At 39.6% G+C, this 14,573-nt stretch overlaps 1 protein-coding gene across 1 annotated transcript in view; it reads right to left on the reverse strand.

Annotated features, from left to right (window-relative positions):
* The window catches only part of FAF1 (Fas associated factor 1), a 171,525-nt gene that overhangs the window by 13,554 nt on the left and 143,398 nt on the right, over positions 1 to 14,573 (reverse strand). Inside the window, exons 16-18 of the mRNA XM_082483796.1 lie at positions 6,697 to 6,777; positions 6,232 to 6,309; positions 1,921 to 2,136 (exon numbers count right to left, since the gene is read on the reverse strand). Of these exons, the coding sequence (XP_082339922.1) occupies positions 1,921 to 2,136; positions 6,232 to 6,309; positions 6,697 to 6,777 (375 nt within the window). The remainder of the gene's footprint in view (positions 1 to 1,920; positions 2,137 to 6,231; positions 6,310 to 6,696; positions 6,778 to 14,573) is intronic.

Below are 14,573 nucleotides of genomic sequence, written 5' to 3' on the forward strand. Positions count from 1 at the left end.
CACAATGGCAACCAGATTCATACACAGCCACTGAATCAATCGGCATGAATCATTTATGTGACTCCTCATACATGGCATTATTAGGTTGGAATCACAGAAAAAAAGATGACAGGGTCTTTGCTTCCCACGCAACAGACCAACGGCTCCGTGTCCTGCCATTAAATTCTCCTTTCTTTGCCTCAGCGTTTTCTCCCTGGCAGTTTCACAAATGTACTGAAAATACCAGCCTGTTCTAATTTAGTGGTCTCTTTTTTCTTTTCTGCTTCTTTTTTGATTTGTTCTTATGCGCGTCATCTGATCAATTTTTGAGTTTGTTACAGAGGACCATAATTAATAATAATGATGATGATGTGAGAAACAGCCAGTCTGAAGTGCAAAACAAATGTAAAAAAGTTAGAGTAATATACTTGTAGGTTTTTTTATATTAAATATGTACTAAGACATAAATGTGTTACAGGTAGGGAGGTATGACTTCCAGAATATTTAAAATACATGAAAACACCGTTTAGACTGTAAAAGACTCTTTTTCTTCTGTCAAGTAAACTGAATCATCAGTAATCCTGGAAACACAGATGACTTCTAGTCTTTGGTTCCACTGGAAATATTACATGCTTAAGGAGTGAAGTCAATTAGTGACTAACGAGATTCCTTAAATGCTGCTTTGCAGTCTGACAAATTAGGTTTCACCATATAAGACAAGGTGGAAGAAAAGCTGTAAGCACTACAATCCCGTTCACCGAGTTACAGCAAAAATTGGTCAGAAATCACATCCACTCTCAAGGCTGTAAGCTTGCTAAGGACATTTTTTTTCCTCTTTGTAGTACTTACAAATACGATGACAACGCAAGAGGTGTCTGTTACAAAACAGTCCTGTAATCTCACTAATCAGAGCCTTATTCCTAATGAACCTCCTCCAGGGGCAGTGATGGGAAACAAAATGGAAAAGCAACCCAAGTTACTGAGCAACTTTGATGAAAAATGGCTCAACCAGTCACCTGGCGATGCCCCCAGCAAACAAAACCCCGAGCTGCCCCCACTCGTGTGCAGTACTGAGGCGGCACGGCCAAAGAGCTGCTGAACTTCACCCATCACTGCTCGGCTCTGCGCTGTCATCTCTGTAGCGCCCGTTACCTTCGCCTTTTATGCAGGGCCCCAGGTAATTGCTGCACAGTTGGACCCACTGACTTTTACCTTTGCTGTAACAACAGCTAGATAAGAAATGAAAGTTAAGTTGTAATACAGCAGAAAACATATAGGTATATTTTCAAAGAAACTTAGTAGCCAGCACTTAAATATCTGTTGACAAATCAACAGAATTTAAGTGGCTTTTGTCAGCAGTAAGCAGCACTGATTTTGAAAATCAGTCACAGCAGGTACATCATTAGACTTCCGAGGTAGGAGATATAAATGATAATTTACTGGTATTATGTAACAGGTGGATGAATAATTTATTAGAATGTACTGAATAGCTCATAACTGTACACTATCTGACACTGAGCCTTCCTTGCTCATAACGTAAAATTGCATCAAAATGGCAAAACCAGAAAGATCAGAAGTACCAGCCCATAACAGACCTAAACAGTGTGCTAATATCGATGTGGCTTCCTTCAAAACAGGACATGAGCGATGCTGGCTCAGCACATTCCAGCAGCTTTCACTGAATATAGTCCACAACTTGCCTGTTTCAGAAATGCAAGATTTTTTACAATGTCACTGGAAACAGATCTCGCAGCACAGTTTTGTACGTAAGATATGATAGCATCAGCAGGTTAGCACCCGGCTTGCTTACAGCCAGAGAGCTTGGCAGCACTCCGACCTGTTCAAGCATCTCTTTCACCTTCTATGCGATAACATACTGATCATCTAACACACAGGAGTAAGAAGTAGCGGTATTTATTCCTAAAAGGTACATTTACTCACATCTCTCCTCGGAAAGGTGCCCAGCAGCTTGTACTCCTCCCAAGGATATCCCTTGGAAGCTACAAAATCAAAGACAACCTGCAGCTTGCTGCTGGCCAGGAAACGTCGCTCAAAGAATTCTCCGCTGGGCGTCCGAATACGCAGTTTACTGACAGACTCGGTGCTCTCCTCTTTTGGTTCGGGAGGCAAAGACTGCTCAAGGGAGAGCCTGATAGCCTGAGGAAAGAAAAATAACCGTTTAGGTTGCAATGCTAGCAACAGAAGAAAAGAACAGCAAGCTTTTCGTTTTATTTCTTCTAGAACTTCGAGACATGCACAGTGCTCCAGAGCCAGAGCCGTGCTTTTTATCTCAATCGCAAAATAATTTTTATTCATTCCTTAATAACAGCCCACCAGACAACTAATTAAAATAAATCCTTCTTTCTAACACATATTATTAGGTCTACAGTTAATGCACGATGGGGATAAGTAATTTAATCATTTGGCAGGAAGCCTTGGAAAAAAATTGAATGAGAGAATAATTGTCAAGTGGCCAATTGCTTCCTTAAAGGGTATAAATTAAAAGGCAGTAAAAGTATTTCTTTAAATGCATTTATCAAATTGCCTTCCTCTTGCACAGGGTAATTGACCATTTGCAGCAAAGACAAGACTCTTAGTGGCAGTTCAGCGTAAAAAGAAATATATGCAGGAGATTTACTATAAACAAACTAAAACACTGTTAAAAGACATAATTAAAAATATCATGAAAGTACATTAGATACACAGAGTACACATAAAAGTAGGAATAGTCAAAGAAGAAAACTGGGGGGACAGAAATGGGAGCTTTAAGATTTAAAGCAAGCAGTTATTATTATTATTTGCAAGAAGATGGTTCCAAGCACAGGTGTGCGCATTTTCTGCAACAACTTGCATGAGTTCAGCCCCAAAATTGCGATGACATTACACGTCTGAAAATGTGTATGATTGCCCTCCTGCTAACGTTGCGTATGCTGCTGATGTCAAGGTTTTAAGCGCAGGAGCCCCGTCTGTGTCCTCTGTCCTCGGCCCCTGGGAGCTACTACAACACTAATACCTCGACCAGAAGTTCTTTTTTAAAAAAGAACTGATGCCCGATATCAGACTGCTGAAGGAGGTGGGCTTGCTTTTCCGAGTGCTGTCGGTACTCATGGACAGGCACTGGCATCTGTTAAAAATTAGCCCACGCTTAGAAAGCGGCCTTGTTACCGTGTCACCTCACTTAAGGCAGCAGTTAATGAGAATGTCAATGAATGGAAGAAGCAGCTTTATCCCCCTGCCTCCCCCAAAATACGCCTAAAAGACAATTTTCCAAACTGAAGAGGCACTCGGGCAGGGGTTTCCCCAGATTTTCAAGGAACTTTCAAGATACACAGTTGCTACTTGTGCCTTTGAAAACCTCCCCAAGGTCATTTAGTAACAGAAACTGATGGGGGACGATTACATTAAAGAGAAAGGAGCGGGCAGAAGCAAGATTACGAAGGCTTTTAAATAGTCTACTTCTTACACACGAACCTCTGAGCAAATTATATCTCAGTATAAATATTTATACATAGAACTTGAGTTCATTTTCGCTCATCTACTATGAGATTATATTTTAAATAGATTCTATTTTAATTTTCTCTCTCTCCATTCTCAACCACCTGCTTACTATCTTTCTGTTTTGACATTTCCCCACACAGTATAACAACAGATGCTACATTATTTACTGAACCCAATCAATTATATTATAGAAAAATAAACAAAAGTAGCTCATTAGAGCTCTTTTCTTTGTGCAAAGAGTGCGTCGCTCCCCAAAGTAACCAGTCTCCAAGGCTTCAACATAAAATGGCAATTTGCAATGGATATTCTGTACCAGCAAACCAAGTCAGAAAACAACGACGTGATGGATCACATTAATAACTCTTGGACATGAACAAGCAATTTCTGTTTGTTGATAAAAAGATGTTCAGTATGTGAATAGCTCAATAGTCAGATTTTAAATATATGAGCTGAACATAAAGCCACCTCTGTAAGCAAACACTGTTGCAGAACAATTCAGTATAAGTAATCTGTATACTTGAAAATGGGGAGTGTTAGTAAACATTATTGTTAAAATCCCTTTTGTTCTACTAAGCAAACAGATCCTATTATTTTCATTACTGCACTCTACGTTAAAACAGGGAAGCCCAGGTAGCTTTTGATAACATGGACCAATCTTGCAGCCTTCGCATAAGATAACGATTTCCAAAAGGCCAAGGTATCGGAAAAGGTTCAGGAACGGACACAATAAAGAGGAATGAATTATTGTTTCTATGCATGCAAAATTACTTAAAAAAAGAAAAAAATACTTCTGACTTGAATCTGAGTCTGAGCTGATTGCTCAAGAGTCTTGCTACAGTACTGATTTAGTTCAATTACCGCTAACCTCACCAAATTGCCGTCTTCTTACAATTATTCTTGACACAATTCTCACAGTTCAGTTTTGTGCACTGCTCCTTCAGTTGTGTTTTAGCTGCCATTCTTGGCTCATGTTAACAACAGGAGCTAAATAAGTCATCAAATACTGTAGGGTAAGACAGAAGAAGTGGACTGCATCTTTCCCAAACCACTGAATACCACTGCTTGGACTGAATTTAGTATTTACAACGCAGTACTGTTTAAAAGGTTCTTGAATGCTTAAAATGGTTCAGGTTTTTTAATGCAATTATCTTGGTCAAAATATATATATGCAAATGCACTGCTCAGTTTGTTTATTTGGTTTGTCTCAGGGAATAATAAATGTGTTCATAGCCAACTTTTTGCAGTTGTATAATACAATTTTTTCATACATCAGCAAAGTACACAAGACTGAAATGTCAAGTATACATTTAAGTCACATGTAGGGGGGGAATAAGCAAGGCTGTGATTTATCAGGATTCCTTGAGTTCCGAGGACTTTAACTAAGTGGAGAATCAAATAAGAATATAATTCCAAATTTCAGATCTCCATAATCCATGCCAGTCAAAGCAAGGAAGTTACATTAAGTCCCCCCAAAACGTTGTAACTCTGATATTTTATATAAATAAATAAATATTTGTAATACTTATATTTTATTTATATTTTATATAATACTGGAAGCATACTCAGGAACTATATATTTAATAGGGATGCTGATATAGCTTTGTATTCATTAGCAACTTTCTCACAGAATCTTATATGCCTAGAAGTCAAAGGACAACCCCCAATCAACTCTGATTTCAGTCAAGACACATATATGTGAATATCACTTTTATTTTTTAAATTTTATTCAAGTGTTTCAAAATCCTTTTCAAGTATCAGCTGTGTTTCACAGCAGTTCTGCAAGGACTTATATTTCAAGAACTTCACAGAACAGATGGAAATATTTCAATGACTAGTCTATTTTACCTGTCCTCTGAAATGTGGTGGGAATTCAGGGGAAGAAACATGTCTTTTTAGAATATTTTGTATTTGCCAGGAGGTGAAAAAGAGAGGAAGTCACTAATATAAGTAAATTTGTGTACAAGACGCTTTATGTAAATACCTACATAGACACACAGCTAGGACAGGAGCTAGCCTAGATCCTGAAAGAGGCTGCAGTACCTGTCTCTGACAGGCACCGGGGTCCTCACAATCTACAAAATTGAGAGAATCAACAAAATCACAGAGTTTGAGAGGAACAGTACTCCTCACAGGACATGGTTTCTATTTTCTTATAGAGACCTAGACATAAAGCGTTCATTTAGACACAATTTTGTTTTTTAAGGAAGATTCTGTAGAAGACTGTTTAGAAATTTAGAAGCGTACCATAAATCCATTTTTCTAGATTTTGGATTTTTTTTTAACTTTTTTTTTTTAAAAGTGTTTTGTCTTTCAAATTAAAATTGGCAATTTGTTTGACCTGAATTGCAGCTAGGCTTTGTGCTACTTCCTGGAAGAAATGAAAAGGCTCCACAGTATTATATTTTTAAAAGGAGTGCCTGCAGAAACAAGGTTAGAGGTTCCCAAAGATTCCACCATTTACGGAGCTCATTTCATGGATCTCTTGTTAGCAGGCCTATCTAATATCTGGCTGTAATTCACACCCAGGTGATGTTATTGTGACCCAGATGACAGAACAGAAAAGCTACTAAACAGTGGATGAAAATGATTTAGTTGCACTATATTTTATATATGTAGTAAGAAATTAATTAAAAAAAATATGTTCATATAAAAAGTATACTTTGACTGAAAGGTGCAATGTGTGATGAATGAAAGTTGCAACGTCCATAAGCTTCATGAATCCAAAAAGTTGTTGGAAAAGGTAAAATATCCCACCTCACGTTCTTCCTCCTGTTCTTTCCGAATCTGTTCCAAGCGAAACTGCTCTGCCATTTCTCTTTCTTGTGCTTCCCTCTAATAAACACAAACAGCAATCACACAGGTATCAACTCACTTTCCACAGCTGCGTTTAATGACATGCATTAGCTATATAAAAGCAAAGAAACTTCTCAACTTTTCTGTTGAAATTTATCAAGTGCTCTTTTCCTGTCATTCCTTTCCCAACTTCTATTATTAAGTGGGGCCAGGACTGCTTTAGCAAAAAGATGTAGTCAAGTCTACTCCTAGTGACACTATGTAGTGCCATTTTATAACCGCTGAGGGCAATTACGGCTCCTACACCAACCATCTCATCTTAAAAGCAGAGCTGAAGCCGGGCAGTCCTCTGCACCAGAGAGATTTCACCAACTGTGGAGAGATTCCCGTCCCGACATTCGCGCCATCGCTTCACCCCGCACATACCTTTGCTCTGTCAGCCTCCAGTGATATACGGTACGCTTCATCCTGCTCTCTTTTCACATTTTCTCTGGCTTCACGTTCATCCTAAAGAAGAAAAGAAAAGAAACCAAAAAATATCAGCAAACTGGACCAATATGATATATGTCTTTATGTTCACCAGCACTCTAACTCCAGTGACTTCAAAATATTTGACTGCCTTATTCATGTAACTACTGCTAGAAGAAATGAGTTCAGAAATGCCTCAAGGGCGACCTTGGCTTTAAAAATTTTGACTTACTTAAAGCTATGTTCCAATTGCCTTGTTATGGACTGGTGTGTCCAAGGCCTGGGCTGAGGGCTGGATCTGGCACCAAGGCTCTTTGCCCTGCCATCTTTATCACGGCCACGGCCGGCACGGACACCGGGAACGGTGCAGCCTCCTCCTGCACCGGAGGGGGTGGTGGGAGGAGTACATGTGGGCTGGTGCTGGGGAGGGTCTCGCAGGGATCTCACTCCTGCAGCCAACAATTTGGGCAGTCTTGTAATAGGGGAGGACAGGCCGAGGTTTAAAGGATGAGGCTGGATTTTAATTCATTCTCCACTCAGACTGACAGCAGGCAACGGCTTGTCCTGGAAGAGAAGGCCTGCTTCCAAGTCCTTCCTTGATAAAAAAGCACTCAGCAGGATCCATCCAGGGTCATGACTATTAAACACCACCCAGAGACCTCAATTCATGGTGTGTTGAATATTACACAAAGGTGGGAAGGGAGCAAGTCCCACTCTGAAGTGTCTCAAACGTACAGATGCAGGCAGACAAGAAACATGGGGTTAGCATGCCAACTTCAAGCCAGCAAACCTAGCAGAGTATCTTATTAACGATCACAGCATAAAAAAAATAAGGTTTTACTAAAAATATTCGAATGACAGAGCGAGACATCATCCATATGGTGGAGGATCAAGAAGTGGATATCCCTGAAAGCTGGAATAACTGCACGGCAGTGATGTCTGATAAAGCAAAGTGTACAATCAATAGCTTCATACTCTGCCTCTGGAGCCAGAGACAGCAGCTGCTCCCCTGCGCTTACTCCTCTTACATCTGATAATCCCCCCAGAGCCCTGCAGAGGCTGCACTGGTCCCTACAAAAATCAATAAGATTTAGCTGGTGGGCTCAGCACAGTCACCTGTAGTTACCAGTAATACAGCACTTGCACTGGGGTGATCTGTCCCCTGTTTTCATAGAAATTAAATTTCATAGAAATTAAAGTCTACTACCTACTGCTTTTTGAAGAATTATGCTCTTTGTTTCATTCATCAGCAAGGTTTATTCCACATAACGGCATTATTTTGCAAAGTGATCAATTTTCTCCCCCAAACTTCACTACTTGGCAAAAATGGGAGTAGCATACGTTAGCTGTTACTATCATGTCATGCAAACATGCCAAGATGTTCCTCAAACAAAACTCTAATGCATTAGTGGTTAAAAAGCTCTAAACGTAGCATGCGACCACAAGAGGAAAGGACAAACTGCAGGAAAAGGTATACAACCTCCAGCTGGAAAGTAACAAGATCTTTTTAGAGGAAACTCTTCTTCCTTATAGAAACAGGACCCAAGATTATTCTACAATCAGTGTGCCCTAAATTTCATTCACAGAAGACAGAGAAACCATCACTTTGTTCAGCAGAGCTAAGACATGAGTAGAAGTAATTATCGCAAAATGTAAAAAGGACAATAACCACCAAATGAACCCATTAAAATGGTGAGAACCATAACTATCTTCCCAAACCAACCTACTAAAAGGAGATGACATCAGGCAATCTGTGAGAGGACAAGCATTTAAAAAAATATTAAGAAATGTTTCAGAGAGAACCTATTTAACTTTCATGTTTTGCAGCTTCATATATCACACACCAACTGAATTTCAGAGGTCACACAAGTCCAGTAATGCCCAAGAGAAAACTGAAAGATCAGATGCAACTCTTGCAATTACAGGCTCTTTCCTTCATCAGAGATAGCTAGCCATTAACATATAGTTACCTTAGTTTACAAAAAAAACCCAACAAACGAACCCAAACCAAAACCAGACCTCAAGAAGTAAAAATTTTAGATTTGTAAAAATTGTTAAAAACTCACTCCAAAAATATATACTAATCAGAGTTACAAGAAATTGAGTATTGGCTTTTATTTTACATTTTCCAAACTGGCTAGAAAACTCAAGGAAGTTATTAGAAGTTACTTGTGATGAGCACAGGATTCATTTACCTACAGAGAGCTTTACCGATGAATTTTTGAAATTGGTTTAATTTATATAATCTGAATGACAACTACAAAAAATACTGACACTATAGATTCTACAACAAGAATCTAAACGTGAATTCCAGGCATCTAAAAAAAAAAAATAATTTCTTTCCTCCCTATTCATCACAGTTATCATCGTCCTAAAAGTGGATTATGAAAAAGACGTCAGGAATGTGAAGAATTACTACGCATGACTGCCTGGTCCTCACAGAAATATGTGAGCCACATCTAAAAGTAAATGACCGTGCCACCGAGCTTTACACCGCACTGAAACAATACTGTTCTTACTGAAACAGACCTTAAAACCAAATCTGGAATCCAGATTTCTTTAGGTAAGAAGCAGATGTAATCCTATGAAATGTCTCTTTGTGCCTACTTCTGTGTTTTGTTAAGACTGTTCACACTCTACAGGAACCACGTCCTCTACAGAGATTACAGCAAAATTGTAATATTCTCTGGTTCAGGGTTACACCTTAGACAAATTTTAAACATTACATACTGCAGATCTTCTTGTAATGCAGTCTGTTATTTTAGTCATCTCTTCCTCCAGAGAAACCATACAAAGTACGAGGATGACTCAAGTTTACCAAAAGCAACAAAAGAAAATTCATAATGGTGACATAAAAAGCAGAAAATACTTTGCAGAGAATCTTTCATTGCACTACAAAGAACACATGAAGAAAAAAGGAATAGTTACACAACTAATAATTAATTTAAAAAAATGTCGTAAGTATTATCCATTAACAAAATGTGAGGTAGCTGACAACTTTCCTTTTAAACCCCACATAAATTGCAGCATTGACCGAACATCAATAAATGCATCTCCACAATACTTTTGCAACGAAGGCAAAATTGCCATCTTCCTTTTTCAAGAAACCAAGGCGTGAACAGAGAGTGTCTTATCCCACGTCACTTCAAAAGCCTTCATCAGAAATGGGGGTTACACTCAGCATTTCAACAGCAGCGACCCAAGGCTGGTGTGAACGCGAACCATCCACGTCCCAGGGGGTTCGGGCATGATATGAAGGGACAACTCTTCTTTGCTCCTTAAAGGGAAGAAGTCACAGATCTCTGCTTTCTCATTTTGACAATGCAACAATTCATTCAATGGGAAGTTGATATTAAAAAAAAAATAATAAAAAAAAAATCGCATTTACCCACAGAATATATTCTTCAGCTATGAGTTTTCCTTGCTATCATGCATATTAAAAAGTCATAACAAAAATAGTAAACACTTATATTCATGAGACTGTTACAACGGACCAGATAAAACCTTCTCCAGAGCTACAAAACTAAGAAAAACTTACAGGTAAGGTTGTTAAAAAGAAATTTAGAATAACTCTCTCCAATAATTATTCCCTAAAATATTTCTTGAAGTTACCCCTGAAGCACCTAACAGCAGCCATTTTCAGATGCAAGATGATGAAAATGGGGGATTCCCGGTTACATTTAGGACAGCAATGCTCCCTTTTCCCACAGATTACACAGGGAAAAAATACTCAGTACATTGGCTTTTTGGATGTGTTTTTTTTTCTGGAAAAGTCAGCATTGGCCCTTATGGGCTTTTTTTAAAAATTATTTTTATTTCTTATTGTTGTTTCTGAAGGTAGGATTTAATGATTTAACCCCAGAAATCAGCTTTGCACCTGATTTATCTCAGGGAGATGTGCTACACTTTATTCCCCATTGGCCTTTGGGATCAGTTTTACAGTGGAGTAAAACGAGATGAGAGAGAACTTGAGAAGATAACCACGAGCAGAAGACATTTCTCAGAGCATCAGTGAGTAAATGGCTGTTATGAGAAAGAAAGAAAGAAAAAAAAAGACTGTATTTACAAATGCTGAATGCTTATCTGAAAGACAGTTCATTTCACTGAACCACTCCTGAAATTAAAATCTGCAAGTGCTTAAGGCTATTCAGGGGAGCGTTAAAGAGGAACACCCCTTTGTCCAAACAAACCAGTGCAAGAAAGGCATTAATTTGACTCACTAAGATGACAGACTTGCACATTGTATAACTTAAACATACACGATGGGGAATATGTAGAAGAAAAAAGTGTACACAGAGTGTGTTGAGCATATGAGAATGATGAAGATAAAGCAAATGAAAGTTTCTGCGGTGGCGGAACCAGAGGTGGGGAGACAGAACAGGGCAGAACAATGCAGAACCACCGGAGGGTCCTGCCTGTCTATAATGAAGGCTGAAAGCCCAGTTCCAGATATTGATTTTTGGGAATTCCCTGAAGTGACAAGAGCACCACAAACCCAAACCTTTCAAGAAGCAGTCCTGCAGTGACTTTCCATGGGAAAGCACCCAGCCAGTGCTGCTACAACATCTACCCACCCGGACTGTGTAGCAGGGAAAGCTGCCGTTCATTAAGAGAAACTAAGTGAATATTCAGTGACTGGAGCCATCAACATGTATAGCCGAAAAGCCACATGAACTAAAGATATTGTCATTTTTATCTTTGTTCTTTCCTCTGTCATTACCTTGCATTTTGTCAAAGTTCAAAATATGCCGTAAACTCTCGAAGGCTCCACTGGCATCTGCTGGTGTGTCAGTGCAGTGAAGTGCACAATGGGAAACCCATCGTTTGGGGTGCTATCATATTACAAATACAAAATTGGAGAATTTAATCAAATAAATTTTGATTACTGTAGTTTAATTAGTTATAACTAGTAATAATTAGTAAATGTGCTAATTGGATTTTTGAGGGGTTAAATCACAGTCTTCGTTAGATGGCTGTCATCACCATAATGCTTTTGTGCTTTGCAATTTAATGAATCTCATGTATTTATTCTCCTAACCTCCTGTTGTGCAAATACTATATACCATGATACACATGACAGTGTTAGATGGAACAGAGATTATCAAAGATATTCAGATGCCTAATTTCTACCGATTTTAATGTGAGCTTCATTGCCTAAACAGAAATCGCAGAGGTCTCCTGCAGAGCTGATGGAAGCGCTTAGGCCATCCTCTAACTGGAGAGCACAACTGCAGGTGAGGGGTGGAGGAAAGCAACCGATCTGAAGGAGGAAAAGACAAACAGACCACAGATGAGAATACTGATCCTCTTTAGCTTCCTTTGTGGCTGTGAGATATATATATAGAAGAAAAAAGAGAAAAGGTGTTGGAAGTTAAACCTGTTAAAATATCCTAAAAAAAAAAAAAAAGAAATAGGAGACCCCTGACAGCAGTGAGGCAGAAGAGGAGGAAGACATGGTGATACCAGGCTCCTCATTGCAAAGTTAGGAAAGTAACACCTGGCCAGTACAGTCCTATCTAATACAAGAGAGCGGTGGGATGGACATGCAAGCATACTTTTACAAAGAGCTGTGGCAGGGAAAAGAAGGTGAATTTATGTTGCTGGTTTGGAGTTCTTGTTTTCTTTTACGTATATTTTTTTTTAATCCCCATCCAGATATTGGTCAGGAAGGACCTACATTTTCCTCACGCTGTAGCAGTACCTAGGAAGAAGAGATGCCACCTAAGATCAGAGCGCAGAGATGGTGACTCTGCACGTCTACATTCTTCTACAGCTTATCTTCAGTCTGAGTCTGTTTAAAACAGTTTTTCCAGTTTAAAAATTCTTAATATCTCTCTTTTACACTAAAGAAAACAGTTTGTCATCATACATAGTTTAAAGTGAATTGAAGGTTTTAAAAACCTTCTTATTTTTACAAATACCAATTAAAGCAACTGTGGGTACTACAATTCCACCTTGAAGTCTAATCCGAGAGCAGGAGCGCTAGTGTGGCGTAACGACAAAAATAAACACGATGAGAGACCTACTGTTACTTAAATGTGGACAAGTTGGGCCAGCTGTGTAACAGTCAATGCTTCTACAGTAATAAATGTTGACAGCAAAAATAAAAAGAATGCATTACTGAGACATCATCAAATGAGCCCTGTCATTACATGGAAACTCCACCCTGTATAAGCTTGTCAAAAAGTGTTACTGTAATCCTTTGAGAAGCCTCCTCCTCAGGCAATAGAGAAAAAATGTTTAGGATCGGCCCAGAACAGGTGTGTTGCGCTGTAATGCCAGGATTTAATCACGGATCTCTTCACATTAATCTCACAAAGGAACTAACTCGGATCTATTTGGGCCCATCATGCCACGCCGAGATGATTATTTAACTATCCGATTAAAGTAAGCAAACTAACAGCATGTTTAAAAATGGACATTCCAGGGCATACGACATTTTACAATTATTATTTGTTTTCTTAAGTCCAGCACCAGGCACTGACACTTAAGAGGAACTGATACTACGCGCTCTTTTCAAAGCCAGTCCCCGAAAAATCTGAGTTCACACCTTGATCAACATTGGCAGAGGCCGGTTGTCCCTGCTCCGAGATACCCTCTTTTGCTCATGGGAGAAACTCCCCAGTGCCTTTTATTTCCTCTTTGCAAAAACCCTCAGTCCCACTGCCTGAACAGCAGTTGAGGTATAAACATCCGTAGTGTGGGCCAGAGGAGCAGATGTGGTTAGGAAAAGAAAATATGTCCACTAGGTGTATGAAATGATGAGCGCAGCCTCAGAGTAATTCTGCATTCACAGCCAGAGGATGGACTTGAGACCCTGGACCTGACTGCACTGGCAAGGGTAGGGATGGGGACTGTACCCTGGCCGGCCGGCCCTGCTGCTGTTGATGCCGCAGAAACCACCATTTAATTACCCATTGCCCACTTCTGATCAGAAGCACCACATGGGCACAAAGTCAGTACACTGCTGATTGTACTTTGTTATTCGTGGCTTGTTGCTATGGGAATGTAAGGAGCAAACTTATAAAAACAAGACAGCACGACAGCTAGACCACCATCTACAATGTCACATCAACAGTGTGGTCGAAAAGAAGCAGGAGGTTTCTAAAACGTCATCTGGTCAACAGAGCTGACAGGCGGCAAGCAACAGGTCTAATGGTTCATGGCCCAGAAGCCTCGGAGGGGCAGGGAAAGGAATGGGACGGCAGGTTGATATCCCTTAAAGAAAGCTTGGGAGAGAAAATGGGTGCCTAAATTACACACCACCATACGTCAAGACAGGTACGTTGGATTACTGAGCGCACATATACAACTCACTGTTTCTACGGTATTTCTTTGGAGATTATGTAAGAAGCTTAGTCAAGCACAATATACAAATGTAAAAATTAAATCCAACTGCTGGTTACATGACAGTATTTTAGCACTTGGCATTATAGAAATATACCCCAAATTTTTCTGATTAAAGTTTTATGAGGCTACACCAGTAGATTTTACTAATACATGGATACAAAAGCGCAGGATTTAGGTAACCATACTATTACCACCAGCTAATTAAGCGATGACTTGGCTCAGGTGAGATAAGTCGGTGATGCTGTCCTGAGCGTCCTGCCTACACCACCAGTTGATGCTCGGTGACGGGGAGCTGGCTGTAAAGGGATGCCTGAACAGCCACAGCCAGCGTCATGGCAAACACCTGTACCATTAGCTGGCAGTGGTAATAGTCATCCTGCACCCAAATAACCATCAGAGGGCACTGCAAAACATGCTGTGCTAAACAGAACCATGCAATAACTGTGTTGGAAGCTTTCATGTGCATGCAAGTTAAAAACTCCAAA

The sequence above is a fragment of the Vanellus vanellus genome (genome assembly GCF_965231255.1).
Source record: "Vanellus vanellus genome assembly, chromosome: 5".
NCBI lineage: Eukaryota > Metazoa > Chordata > Aves > Charadriiformes > Charadriidae > Vanellus > Vanellus vanellus.